The 14461-nt window shown below is 39.7% G+C and overlaps 3 protein-coding genes and 1 long non-coding RNA gene across 6 annotated transcripts in view; 2 read left to right on the forward strand and 2 right to left on the reverse strand.

The window, feature by feature from the left end:
• Positions 1-11754, reverse strand: part of LOC136254874 (uncharacterized) — a 112814-nt gene extending 101060 nt beyond the window's left edge. The window contains exons 1-3 of one of the 2 annotated variants that reach the window (XM_066047639.1): positions 10484-11754; positions 9886-10431; positions 7629-9841 (exon numbers count right to left, since the gene is read on the reverse strand). In XM_066047639.1, coding sequence (XP_065903711.1) covers positions 10150-10431; positions 10484-11305 — 1104 coding nt within the window. In that variant the 5' untranslated portion in view covers positions 11306-11754 and the 3' untranslated portion in view covers positions 7629-9841; positions 9886-10149. Of the gene's footprint in view, positions 1-7628; positions 10432-10483 lie in introns of those variants that run through there. The other variant, XM_066047638.1, reaches the window with a different exon arrangement.
• LOC136254889 (uncharacterized) lies at positions 1815-14459 on the reverse strand. 2 transcript variants are annotated; one of them, XR_010700823.1, is made up of 6 exons: positions 14125-14459; positions 5484-5586; positions 4190-4274; positions 3387-3526; positions 1990-2044; positions 1815-1935 (listed from the first exon to the last, which is right to left on the reverse strand). It is a non-coding gene; the product is annotated as an uncharacterized lncRNA (long non-coding RNA). The 2 variants fall into 2 exon arrangements; XR_010700822.1 differs by having other exon boundaries at positions 5484-5599.
• On the forward strand, positions 6860-8992 carry LOC136252732 (uncharacterized). The gene is made up of 4 exons (XM_066045299.1): positions 6860-6932; positions 6998-8095; positions 8146-8193; positions 8241-8992. Exons 1-4 carry the CDS (start codon positions 6860-6862, stop codon positions 8990-8992), a joined length of 1971 nt encoding a protein of 656 aa, XP_065901371.1.
• Positions 8971-10662, forward strand: LOC136254882 (uncharacterized). Its single transcript, XM_066047646.1, has 4 exons — positions 8971-9238; positions 9299-9527; positions 9579-9632; positions 9799-10662. The coding sequence occupies exons 1-4, from the start codon at positions 9140-9142 to the stop codon at positions 10116-10118; spliced, it is 702 nt and encodes a 233-aa protein (XP_065903718.1). The 5' UTR covers positions 8971-9139; the 3' UTR covers positions 10119-10662.
• Positions 14460-14461: the final 2 nt, after the last annotated feature.

A 14461-nucleotide genomic window follows, 5' to 3' on the forward strand; every position in this document is an offset into this window, starting at 1 on the left:
ACACCTATTTAAACTGACTCTTGACAGTACAATGTACTACACAATCAGCTTTCAAGATATAGTATTTAACAACTTGCGATGTATCACGGAATAGGTGAGACGTGTGTATGGTTTATGTAATGGACACATCTTATGATATGTCACCTTCATGAGTGCATAGATGCTATATAAGACACAGCAGAAATTGTTATTACACAAACTTACTAAACTGTGATGTCAGTAGTTTCTTAGTTCAAAGTAGATATACCATCAGAAGTTCAGAATTTAGTGTATATAATACATCTATATGTGATTTTATAACCTGTGTCATCGATGTTAGTGTACAACAAACCATGGAAGGAATCATGTCAAACATTACATATCAGCATATGTGACCCAGTCTGTGAAAAGGGGTCTTATAGCCTTTTCAATTGCATGTACTTGGCAACCTGTAACTTGACTTGTATCACCCTGAAATTTGGTCCCCTTATACCCCTAACATAGCACTATGGCTTGTTGTAATATGAAGGTGATAGGTGAAAAACATGAGGAGTTATGATTAGTCAAACTTGACAATTTGAAAAGGCTATAAGACCCCTTTTCGCAGACCTGGTCACATGTATACAAGTCATGTCTTGTAAAGATGTGAGTGTCAACTACCTTAACAATGAAAAAAAGTTTAACTGAAGACTAAGCTCAAGTCGCTGTGCATTGATCTTAGCTTAATGCATCTGAGAATGTTACGTTACTACTGTGCACTGTATGTAGTTCTCTAGTGTATGTGTAGACATTATTGTCAAGGGAAATAATTATAATATGTTGTGAGGTGAAGTTGTATCTGTACCCAGATGAGTGCATGCAGTTTGGGTTTTGGGTGTTGTTCATCATTACAGTAACACTGAACACTACACTAGTATGCTGCCAACACTACTAGTGAGACCATAATATAATAGCCTGCTTTGTGTATTATGTATTGTGCAAGATCTACAGTTTATCGGTCCCATTGCTCACAAGGAAGTGGCTGCATGAATACCAGCATATCTTCACTTGCACAGTGTGAGAAATTCTTCTTTCAGTTAGTCAGCATGCAGAAAAATAAATTATGTGTATATTCTAACTATACAGCTACTCACATGGATTATATTATGCTAAAAAAAAAAGGCATGGCTATGAAATAAGCTTAATAAAATTACTATTCCTAAACACAAGTTATACAGCAAGATTCTACTCTAATAATATATACAGTGAAACTTGTTTGATGACCCTAAATTGGCCATTGATGTTGACATGCTAGTAGGTCAAATGTGTCTTTGTGAAAAACAGTGTACATCATCTGTTCTAGTAGTCACTGCAGCTGGTTAATAAGGCGAGGAAATTTTTGACTCATTTTTTACCATATATATGTATAAAGTACAGTACATTATTATAGAACTTACCATAATATTACTGATTCTTAATACTATATAATTCTTAAGCATTCATGTATATATTACATGCATGCATACATGCACTGATTGTGTTAACTCTTAAACAAAATTCCACCTTACCGTTCATGTGTAGCAGCTATATGCTCCAAATTTGATTGCACAACAACTTTTGACAAATCATGCATTCTTTGGTTGCAGTTAGTTATTGTATAGTTTAAACAATGCCAGTTATTTATAACTACAGCATTGTCATGCAGATTTCAATGCACTACTGTGCCTTGAGCTTGGCTATGCTAGAATTGTACTTTGATCTGTAGCTAATTGAGCCAGCCTGTATCTACGTACATGTAACCATTAATAATTGTAGCTTAACTTTACTGAGCTACAAATTCTCATAGCTAACTATAATGTTAATTTTACATACATGATAAAAATGTTACAGTCTTACAATAAAATTTTAATGACAGTACAGGTACTGTAAATGAGATTAATTGTTCTGTATACAATAATCGAGTATGCTAGTCTCCTCCTATAGAATATACAATCACAATACACCAAAGTCAGTGTAATTGTATCAGCTTACCAAAATAAAATAAAAATCATCAATAACTTTCGCAAGTGTCAAGTATCATGATCAGCTTGTTACAAGGACATGACCGTAAGGAAAATATAAATAATTTGAATGACAGAACAATTGATAAAGTGATATTGATAGGTGATTACTGACAACAATTGCTTAGCAACCGTTGCTACCATCGTTACTAAGAAAATATAACCAGGTCAGGGTTGAAACCGGGTCAGGTCATATTTCATCGGGGCAAACCAGGTCTGACCCACTTTATATGGATTGGTTCACTTGTGAAATCAATTAATTGGTTTGACAATGTGGAAGCATATGCATGTGTTGACTTTGCCTTTAGGCCTGGAGCCATGCCCAGGATTGTGCAATATTGTCTGTAGTAGACAAACGTGGAGCCACATCCATTTATCAGTATGGTATGCACAAGGCCATGTCCATTACTGCCTGTATGCTTACGTGGAGCCACACTCACTAATCAATTTATAAAATGCATGTATGGGTCATACTGTAATCTACCCTTGTAGTTTTATACATAGCCATGCCTACTTATTGGGAATGTATGTAGATATACATGGAGCCACGCCCATTTTTAGTAAGGTCCGTTGAAGTCTGTAGGTATGCACTAAGCCACACCTACTTTTATTTTATCATCTGTAGGCTTACATGACCACTAACCAATTAACTTACCCTAGCTAGTGGATCACCCAAATTATAGATATTGATGTATGCCTTGGTTTAAAGCCGGATAAGATCTGGATCAGTCCTGGATTACTATCCAGATCAGTGGGTCACCCAGGTCAGCAGTAGTGACCCAGTTTCAACCCTGGTACAGCTGTATGTACACACTGACTATAACGCAGGCCTGAACAGGTAGCTAAATGGATTATGTTGCTGCCTAAAACTACAGTAGAACCAGCTAAGGACACAATACAAAAATAAGACAAAATTTTTGCTTTCCTCTTCTCAAATTCTGGATACCATAGTGTCCACAATGGAGATATTCCACTGTACATATGGTACCGCTCAAATGTAATGTCGCACTCGCTCAATTGCATGTGATTAAAAACTCACAATTAAAGGGTGTGGCACCCATTTCCTTCACAAGTATTCATCCCATACGAAACAGGATGAATACTTACAAAGGAAGCAGGTGCCATGCCCTTTAATTAGCGAGTTTTTTTAATCACTTGCAATCGAGCAGTGCGAGTGAGTGCGACGTTACGTTTGAGCAGTACCGTAGCTACATAGCAAAAGGAGGTATAAAACTTCCTGATTGGTTAGCCAATCATTGATATGACATATGCCTCATGCAAATACATTCAAAATGTCATGTTCACTTTATCACTTAGTCATTTACAAATTATTGTGACACAGTACACCTTACAAATGTGGGGTCTCACCATTATTGTAGTTTCTTTCAGCAAGAACTTCACTCCTATTGCTCTAGCCACCCACAGCACCCAGCTGCAAAATGGGTATAAATTGTATCAGGACACAGCTGGAAACAAAAACAGTTGTTCATTGGCTGGTGCTGTCTTCCCTAAATAAAGTAGCAATTGGACACACTAGAAATTACTGCACAGAAATGTATTTATAAGTGTCTAAACATTGATAGAGATAGAAAATGTAGTGGACACAGTAGGAAAACATTCAAAATGTTGGCCCACAAAGTACATATGTAAGACCAGATATTGTATGCAGGTGGCTTTTAACACATTTTACAATCCAGTCAGTAGTAAAAAAAATGTAATAAATGGACATGTAATGATGTAATGCAACGTAAATGTGTGCACGGTTCTATTAGGTCAGACCATACTACACATGCATAGGAGCCAAGTGTTTGAACAGAACAAAACATCAGATGTCAACTACGTACCCTGAGTCGATCAACTTCTATTACGCTCACCGCAATTCTTTATAGAAGTACGTATGTGTGTTTGCAAAATAGTTTCAACTACAACTATACACTATGGATGATAATAAAATCATTGCTTGCAGCATATTTTACAATGTCTGTAATGGTAATTGTGCTATATCTACTCCCTTTTACAGTTGCTAAGCAGTTGCTACGGGCAGTGTAAAACAGGCAAATTTAGTGTATGTGTCTACACATATAAACACAACCCTTTAGCACCTACTCCCCACCAGAGATGACTCATCAAGGTGTACACATAACATGTGTACAACTATTGACATAACTCACATGAATTTTGGTGCATGACGTAATCATAGATCCAGGACGTAATGTGTCCAATGCATGATAGCAGTTGTTTCAATATGTCAAATCACTATAGCATATACATAACACAAAAAGGATAAACTAAATTAGACAGAGTTTAAACTTACACACTAGCACCTCTGATATATACGCCTGCTCAAAATCGGGCCAAAACTCCTGACCTTACATGGTTAGGGGGGGCCACAGGGGCCAGGGCCCCCCTAGTCTGTGGCCATGGATAGATAGAACAGGCCAGGGCCCCTCCAGTTTGCAGCAGGAATCATTTTTACAGTAATGCACCATGTGACATGTAATAATTATAGATCACTGGCCTACTTGGACGCTGATAAGCTATGTTCCTTTCTCACCGATTAAAATGTTGGTCCTGGTTTATTTGAAATAATATTAGAGGCGCTTAAAGTGATAATAAGCTACGTACACCTCACATGTAATTCGTGTTAACTGTGCAGCTGCAGAGAGTTAACTTATGTCTCAGTCTCACTACCAGAAAACTCTGTCAGAATTAATTCGTAGTCGTGGTAGACCTATTTCAAAGAGTCCAGTTAGTGAAGGAGCTTCTAGCAGTTCCCAGAGCGGTTCTAGTGGAGGTAGCTTTGTTCTAGCCCTGGCTCTAGCCCTAATAACGAACCTTTGATGGAGGAAGCTGAATCAGAGCAGTCCCACTTCCCAGAAGACTACAGATCTGCGAACTAACGCAGAATGTAGCTAATACTCAGGGGGGAAGACGTTAATTCATCCCGCATACAAGTAATTTATAACTTCTGGGGGGTATATTTAACAACATGAAATTAGTTCAAGTAACAGCCCCTTATTAATTGTGTTTTGTGATGTCATCAGTCCTATCATATCATTAACATGGTATACAAGGTTGCTACTTATCTAGCATAACTGTGATTATGATTATTGGCTAAAATTGCCTCCAGATTCAACCTCATAGCACCTATTTTTCAAAATTTCCCTGGGGGGGGGGGCATGCCCCAGACCCCCCTAGAAGAAGAGCATGTGCATGTACCCACAAGTAGCTACACCCTCCTCCACCACTGCTTTAGTTACCAGTAGTGGCCCCCCTATAGTTTTTTGCTTTGCTACGCCCCTGCCTTATTAATTGGGTGGCTCTGTTAGGAAAGAAGATTTATTAATATAGAAACATACATGGTAAGAATTATACAGTTGGCCAGTCTAAACAGTTATACACACTGACATAGGTTAAATAGCTATATCTTATCACAGAAACACTGATTTGCATAGTTATACCTACAGGGGCTGCAAAGCACAAACATTGATTTGTGCACACCAATTTGCTCCTTTTGCACACCGATTGGCTCCTGGTACTTGCTAAGCACTGTGGCATGGGCTGCATCCTGTATTACATTTCTAAAGATATTACACACCCATACAATTATTCAGACACACATTAAAGCCACAATCACAATCTTAAGCCAGTACTGTCACCTGGTTTATGTATGTCACACCGTATGTACGCACCCAAACAAACACATGCATCCACACACACGCACGCTGGCATACAAATTGCTACAATTATACTCACACATGTACAAAACAAATATAACATTAGAGAAAAGTTATGGCAAACTACAATTACACTACTACAATTATACTATATATCATACAGTACGATAGTAACTGTATAGTAGGGACCACAAAGGAGTAGGCATGGTCCATGAAATAATATCACCCAAAACCAGCCTTGATTTTCCCTGACGACGATGAGGCAGTATTGGTTGGGTAAAACTAAGCCCAAAAAAGGTTTCAGATCGACCCGAAACGTTTTCAACAAGTTGCTATGGAATTAAAAAAATTTTATTCAACAGAATTTTCTATTGACTGAGTAAGTAACTGACTGATGCCTTCAGACAAGCATAACTCAATAACGGCTAAGGCTACGGGCTTGATTTTTTCACTGTTCGACGTCGCTTCGGCCCGACAGGTGCCTTTTGGCATACAGCAGTACGTACAATGCATTCTTCATGGACTTACCAGTGTCCTCCTTTGTGTCCATTCATCTTTGCTGACAGTGAAAGGTGTCGATTTGGCAGTAGCATGTGATGGCTCTCCTTCATAACAGAAATTGTCCGTATTTTTCATAGTGGCTATTTTGATTGCAGAGGTGCTTTTCAAACAATTCTTGATTCGTATTGCTGTGTAACGGGTTGAAAATAGCCTACAGCGAAGCGCAATGGATACTTCACTTTTCAGACGATAATTAATATAGCTGGGGCGCGCGGTGCCATTTCAGATGCGGCATGTGTGGGTTCACCAGTCATCATAATAAAATTATTTACAAAAAACAGTTAACAAACAAGTACATGAAACAAGTTGATGTTGTGCTACTTCTAAAAACCAGGCGCCATGCAGCTAGCTAACTCATCTGGAATAACTATAGACAGTATATATTACTATGAATTAACCAACTATGTATTACCAAGAGTAAATAATGGAGAGGAGAGTGTCTAACTGTACTATAGTCTAGTAAATATGAGCCCGTAAAGTCTTATGGCTTTCGCGGTAAGGCATTAACGTGCACTGTAGGATAATTTTGCTTACTAACCAAGTGTCGATAACGTCAATTAACAACTGGACCTTCTTACTAAACGGCCGCATGGCCCTCATCACATGTGCATTTCGATTGTGGTATTTTCTTATGGAAAATGGAAGCTCAAGGAACGCCGTCGAGAAAATGAACAAGGCAACGGTTTTTATTTGAAGAAGTTGAAAGAACCTTTCTTAATGAAGAAGATGATGCTATTACAGAAGGATTTTCCGCAGAACAGTTAGCATCGTCAAATGAACCTGACATTGAAGACGAGAAGGAAGACCGTGGAGCGGCGAGTGTGATCGATATCGATGAACCGGATGGCCATGAAGGCGTTGGTAGGGAAGAAGGTGGCAACAATTATGACGAAGAAATACAGTTAAACGCTGTGGAGAATCTCAATTCCGAGAGGGGTGCTACCTCCAGCAGCAATGCTGATCCACCATTCGTCCAACAAGCCAATATCCTTCAGTCAGTGTCTTTAAGTCTGGTGGATACCTTTCCAGAACTGAACTTTTCAATGGCTACTGGAAGTGAACAACCACTGTTGCAAATAAGTCAGCGGCATTTGCATAATCATCCGCCATTTGGAATGCTATCTCGTGTTCTGATAACTGTGGAGTACAACTACTATACTGCTTACATTATGATGAGAAGGTGGGAATCAGGTAGTTTGACAAGCCTTGATGATTTGTACATGGTATGCTTGAAATTTTCTGTTAGGTCTCAGTACAAGTTTTGTCCAGGAATAGATCCTGAGAAATATGAAACTGAATACCGTGCTGTTATTGGTTTTCGTGTTAAGAGTGTCCGCCAGACGGAGTTTCCCTTTGTAAGAGTTGACTCGGTTAAATGTTTGCTGTGGTTTGAGTTGGCACCGAATGCTAAAGTCAGTGAAAAGGCCTCTACTGAAGTCCGTTGTGGATTCTGCAAGCGCTTGATATCAGACTTAGAGTGTCAGAAGAGGAGGAAAATATCCGAAAGTCCTTCAAGGAAAGTTAAACGACAAAGTGCATCATCCAGAGCAAGATTGTCATACATGTCTCCTGCCAGCCAACTGAAAAGGAGACAAAATGCCCAGTATGCACGTAATTCAACAGCTAGGAAATTGGCGAAGTATGCAGAAAATGAGGTCACGTTAAATGAGGAACAACACGACGAGATGTGTTCTACTGTTGAAAGAACTAAGGAGGATGATTTAGAAAAGTTGGTGAAGGAAGGAAATGAGCATGGTGTGGGAAATCTGATGAAAGAGATTTGGTTTACTGATAAAAAACGTCAATCTCAACAATTCGCTAATGATCAAGCAGCTAATGGTAAGTGTTGGTGTAGCTACATCCATAGCCTCTTACATTCTTTCTTGCAGCAACTAGTAACAGAGGAAACCGATGGAGCTTAATCACCATTAGAATGGGTAAGGGAATACTTCTATTGTGCATCTAAATGATAGTACTTTTGCAGCCCTGGCTATATACTTGAGAAGTCCTGCAGCATATGAGGCACTCAAGAGTTTTGATATCCTACAGCTTCCCTGCCAGTCAACATTAAAGGCTTACACTGGTGCTTTTATGCATGATCCTGGTGCCAGAAGTGACTGTATAGCAGATCAGGTGACTCACTATGTCGCCTTCAAAGAGCAGTCTGTTAAGGACGGAAAGCAAGAACCAAAGGCCGATGGAGTTTTAATTTTTGACGAGGTCAAGGTTGCTTGCCAAATGCTTTGGAACTCCAGAAGCAATGCATTGATGGGACTTGCAATGACGGCAAAAGACCAGGCTTCACTGAATGATGTTTACAAGCTTCTAACTGATCCAGTTGATTCCAAGCAAACATCTTATGTTTTACAGTTCCTTTGGCGTGACTTGACGAGTGGGTACGACATAATTGGGCCATACTTCACATCATCTTCCACTGTTGATGCTAAATTTGTGATGTCGTGTGTTTTAGAAACAATCAGGTTGTTTCAATTCCATGGTTTTAAAACCAGTTTGGTAGTGTGTGATGGCGCATCTAGTAACATTTCAGCCATAAAGGCTTGTCATGGCTTCCATGGTGCTTATTCGCTTAATGAGCAACTGGAGGATAAACACAAGATTGAGCCTTGGACGATCAATCCTTTCAACCCACCTCAAAGATTATTTTGGCTCATTTGCCCATCCCACCAGGTATATACATTGTGTTGGGTTGATGTATTCATACGTGTCATTCTTTAGTTAAAGAACGTGATAAATGCGTTATTTTCATCCAAGGATGGTGGTACTAAAGAATTTAGGCGTGGTGACAGAGTCTCTTTTGGCTGGAACACAATCACTGATCTGTACAAGCGAGAGATAGCTAGGGTAGGCCAAGGATGTACTAGAATGGTGCCACGCTTAAAAGAGGCCCATTGCTTGCGAGATGCATGGACGAAGCTTAATGTTCATCCAGCCAAAATCATGCAGGTATCGTATATTATGTTGGTAAATAAATTATAAAAACATATTATGGTTAATTAACATTTACTTACCTTCCTTCTTTAGCAAGAGAATGTTTTGATGGAATTGTATGCTTACATACATCAAAATCCACCTCCAAATGATGCCAGTACTACATCTGAAACTCTGTCTTATTTGGAGGCATGCAACAAACTATTTGAGCAAGGATTTTTGAGCCATGATCGCATTCGCAGCATGGATTCCAAAGTTCTAAAGAATATACAAGACGGATATTCTTATTTTTCAAAGTGGCTTACTTCTATTTTAGATCAAGGTAAGCCGATACTACAATTTATTTTTATATCACAATGTTTTTTTTTTTCAGATCCCAGTTTCCAGCATACTAGTGTTACTCAGAAATCCTTTTTGTCTTGGCAAAGTATGTGTACTGGTCCCTACATGCATACATACACCCCACTACACTACACACATGTATGCACACACACTGCTACGCACATTACACACTCACACATGCACATTATACACTACACACCCATTTCTTCACCTTGAATGTATAGCTTACTTTTTCCATTTTACATTTTTAGCCTGGGATTTGCTGCGTATAGATTTCTATGGTTTCAAAGCATTCTGCGAATGGTTTTTGACAGCATACCCAACATATTTTGTCTCACCACTACGGATATCTGGTTCTGCGGTGGAGAGCCTCTTTAGTCAATATAAACACATTGCCGGAGGTAAATTGGATGCTGTCAATTACACCACTGCTAGAGGTGCACATCTGATGAAGCAGATTGTTTCTGAGCACCACAGTGGTGCAGGCTACCGTGACCAGAGCATTTCCGTTGCAGAATTGGGACTAAAGAAAAAAGTTTATAACAAAACTGAAAGCAGTAACAGATCTTAACTATTGTAGTTGAATTAAACTGTTCATGTACTTATGTAGTTAATTTAGTTTCCAGTTTTGTGTGATGTATCAGTAAAGTTGTACGTAGGTTCACATCAACAGTAGACGCCAATCCTTTTTTTGCTGCAATCTGCTGCTTTGTTGATGAGATGAACTCCTGTATCCGCGTGTTGCATAACTTTCGCACTAGGACATCATACACTTTGTTAACTGCTATTTTAGAAATGGTACTGAAATTTGGTAATCGCTGTTCCAAAGCAGCTTGAAACATTTCTTGAATGTCTGAACGTGATGCAAGAATTTTGTGAGCGACCTATGAAAAAATTCACATTTGACAAAGTTAGGTATTTGGGAATGTAGCTCACCTGAACTAAATCAGAGCCATTTTCCTCTAACCCATTTGAATTGACCACTCCTTTCACACAATCATCAACAGCCTTCAAAAATGGTATAAAAGTGACATGGGGAAAGTACATAAATCCCTGATCTCGGTACTTTAAATATTCTGGAACGTTTGATTTATCTTTTGTATTGATAGCTTGTAGTACAACAATTTCTTGAGAAATACAATCCCTTTGCTCATCAGAACAGCTCCTGATTTGCTTATAATGCAACTTGAGCATGTCACATATAGCGGCTCCACCAAATCGATAATAAACATCATCGCCGTCTGTGTATTCTCTTGATGTTGCAACTGCATTTGTAGCTTTTAGTGATTCTTGGAAACTCATTACCTGTTCTAAAAGCACTCTGTAAATGGTTGATGATACTGTCATCATTACTGGGTTGCTCTTAGGAACTGGCACACTATTATTTGAACAGAAGTGCAACCAAGCATCCCTGGCATTGCTAACATAACATCCGGGTAGCTCTTTCAAATTAAGCACTGCAATATCATGCTCTTCACTCAACAGAAATGCACTACATTGGTTATACCAGCTTATTTGAAAATTCAACATCGGGTCTGACGTCTTCTTGCAGTCGACATACAATTCAGTAAAGCACTTACGATGACAAGATATCAGTGTAGCCAATAACTGTTCTCGAGTACACAGCACTTCTGCTAAACTCTTCAAGCTATCTGCCAGTAACTGCTGCCTTAAATCGTCCCTCACAGCAGCTGCCAGGATCGAGTCATTGGTTGAATCCAAATAATTTATCAACAACTTGCGTTCTTTGACATTCATTACTTTAGTCTTTCACTTAGGAAGTGGCTCGTCCGATGTCTTAGTTCCCTTCTCGCATTCCCCTACTGTCACGCCTTTACTATTATGAACTGTTTCACTTGAGGCTTCGCTACTAGCAGCTGCCACTTCTGTCTCTTTTATCACCGAAGACTTCTTTCTCTTCCTTGTCGCTTTCACTGGAGCAGGAATGGTTTCCTCTTCACGATGCACTAAAGAATCCTGTTTCCTGGAAGCGAGCCTCGAAGAGCGTCTGGTTTCACTTGTCGCCATTTTAAACAATTACGCTCCTGGGGCCTGCAGTTGTACACGGGCGCCGTTCTATCTTGTATTGAAAGTATATTAACGCCTTAGATACAATTGACGTCATTTCATTAACACTTGTCGGCTCTTTTTATGCAAAGCCATAAGACTTTACGGGCTCATATTTACTAGACTATAGTACAGTTAGACACTCTCCTCTCCATTATTTACTCTTGGTATTACTACTTTACAATAGGGTAGTTTGGGTTGTGCAATAATATAATTAGCTATTCTCGTATTTCGTAATTCATGAAATATTCGTAATTCGTTCAATTACGTTGCTATGCACTGCTAAGGAAGCGTTTGTTAAATAAACCGCTTTTACAACATATTACGCACAAAAATATCTTCTAAACTGTTTTATAGTGTGACTAACGTTTTTTTTCCCACAAATTCTCTCGCCAAAGCCTCAAAGCTGCTCTTCATTTTTGTTCGCGTACGTAAGGGATACGCCCCCTTTCAACTCGAAGCGATAGGCTATTCCTGGCAGTGTACGAGGCCTGCACCGTTGTTTTTCAGTTGCTAAATGCCTGAAAACCTCAAGGGGAAGATAGTCTGAGGAAAGTCACCACACCCGTATTTCAGTCCGCCGAAAAGAAACCACCTCAGAGCAAAGTTCACCTGTGCAGAAGTTTAATACAGACTTCATTTCACTTTTACTTCTTACGTAAAAGCTGCTTTTACCGTTATTAAACGATTTTGCTTACGTGGGTGCGTACGGACAAACATAGGTAGATGGATAGGTACACACACACACACACTTTTACGAAAACAATTTCAGTAAACCAGGCGCACGCCCACGGCCTTTGGCCGGCTGTGGGCATGCGCCTGGTTTAAAAAATTAGGCGGCCTTCAGCCGGCTGTGGGCGTGCGCCTGGTTTAAAAAATTTGGAATTTTCAACTAGAGTAGGAACCATAGCACATCGATAAAAAGTACTGAAACAAGTTGAAGTAGTCCATAATATTACATCACCGTAAAACAATAAGACGTGTTATATCCCTACTGTGCTCAAGATACCATAACGGAAATGCACAGTAGGGATATAACACTTCTTATTGTTTTATGGTGATTTAATATCATGGACTACTCCAACTTGTTTCAGTACTTTTTATCAATGTGCTATGGTCCCTACTCTAGTTGAAAATTCCTAATTTTTTCGTGTACTTGTTGTAAAAAGAAATTAACAGAGTAAAAAAAGTATTATGGTCAGACCAACCTCCATACATAAACTTCAATCTAGTCAATATTTCTACAGGAATGTTGCTGATTGAGAATTCAATATAACATATATTATGAGGCACGTACAAATTTTCAAGGCATCAGTTTAAATAAACTTGAAGGTTTCAGTATAACAAGATTGAGCCAGCAGCTTTCGACAACTAGAAATTTTGTGGACTGAGTAAAATGGCAAGAACATCACACTATGTCCACAGTCACAACTACCCAGATACCAGCACTAGTTGTGCACACTACTGAGGTGTTAAGAGTCGGTGCAAACAAAAGAATCCCACAGGAGGCTATACCATGCTTCACAGGTGAAGGTGTTGGGCACTCAAAATCTCACCCCATTATACGAGATATGGACAGTCGGTATTTGTTTCCCCACACAATTCCAGCTACCTATTGATGATAGGGTGTTTCTCAAAAGAGGTTGGTCATGCATCATCATTCGTCTCATGACCTCAAAGAATGTAGAATCACGTACTAATTCAATATTGACACCTCCGACTGATCATACATCCGTACCAGCGTGTCCCACGGCCCTTACGAGTCATCTCAGCACAACACATTGCTTTCCTATCTGTTACACAAGCCTTAAAACATGGAAAAATGCTTGGTTATGTAATTGAATATCATAGTGACCAACCTCTTCTGGGTGCTTCCTCAGGTCCCCATTTAAAAGTGACAATGCGAGAATAGTTTCTTGTACAAAAAACAATGACAACTGGATATTGAATATCGCCTCACAATTACCAGGCTGGTGCTCTTGGCATGTGCAAGCTGCATTAATCAGGCCTTCCTTTAGGAAATTCAAAATAAGGTTTTTTGAGAGTAGGAGGGGGGGGGGAAGGGAAATAATGTCTCAGACTTTCATTTAAACATTCGCTAAAATTTAAAGGGGGAGCGAGAGTTTGCCAAGGAAAGCTCAAGCGCACCCTCCCCCCCACCCACAAAAGAATGAGGTACAGGGACATGCACTATCCAGTGTGGTAACCTGTGCATACTCATTGTAGGCAATCTTCCTGTGGTCTGGACTGGTGGTACCCTTTTCTCACTGGTGGAGATGTTGGCATACAAAGTCCCACCTGACTTTCACACGTTACTACTTGAGACCTGGGATACGCTTGCTAATTGGATGGATGCACACTACAAGCATTATTACAAACACAAAACGGATAACACTTCAGGTTGCAGATGCCCAGGCTACTATATTGGTTTGAACCCAGAATACAACCACGGTGTGTGCACTGACACATGAAATGGGTTAACAAAGCGGAAAAGTTAAGTAACTACTTACGTCCAATCAACTGTCTGATGACCAGGAAAGCAGCCCTTGACATAGCCTCTTTCGACCTATGGGAACAAGCGTCTGAAATCAGAGGCAATCTCGTGACAGTAAAAAGAGTAACCCTCGGAGTAACCTGCATGTCTATGGATGAAGGCCACACGCGAAAATCAGCCCGAGAACTAACCTCAGTGTATCACCGTGGCCATAGAAATATGCTCAGCTTCAAAGTAGAGAGTACTGTTACTGAGTACTACCTCTCGAAGTTCGCCTCAACCCTCGGCCTCAACAGAAAGAAACCTGACTAGCCTGGTCTAGTAACCTACCATGTCAAAGTAATGTACTAGAC

The sequence above is a fragment of the Dysidea avara genome, chromosome 4 (genome assembly GCF_963678975.1).
Source record: "Dysidea avara chromosome 4, odDysAvar1.4, whole genome shotgun sequence".
Classification (NCBI taxonomy): Eukaryota; Metazoa; Porifera; class Demospongiae; order Dictyoceratida; family Dysideidae; genus Dysidea; species Dysidea avara.

What these genes read in the sequence shown, in the direction of transcription:
- LOC136254882 (XM_066047646.1), top strand. Translation starts at nt 9,140, where the DNA reads ATGGTGCCACGCTTAAAAGAGGCCCATTGCTTGCGAGATGCATGGACG. An exon ending in AGGTATCGTATATTATGTTG is followed by an intron (nt 9,239 to 9,298) that starts GTAAATAAATTA and finishes TTCCTTCTTTAG; the next exon opens with CAAGAGAATGTTTTGATGGA. An exon ending in ATCCTTTTTGTCTTGGCAAA is followed by an intron (nt 9,633 to 9,798) that starts GTATGTGTACTG and finishes TTACATTTTTAG; the next exon opens with CCTGGGATTTGCTGCGTATA.
- LOC136252732 (XM_066045299.1), top strand. Translation starts at nt 6,860, where the DNA reads ATGTGCATTTCGATTGTGGTATTTTCTTATGGAAAATGGAAGCTCAAG. An exon ending in CCGTCGAGAAAATGAACAAG is followed by an intron (nt 6,933 to 6,997) that starts GCAACGGTTTTT and finishes ATGCTATTACAG; the next exon opens with AAGGATTTTCCGCAGAACAG. An exon ending in CTTAATCACCATTAGAATGG is followed by an intron (nt 8,194 to 8,240) that starts GTAAGGGAATAC and finishes GTACTTTTGCAG; the next exon opens with CCCTGGCTATATACTTGAGA.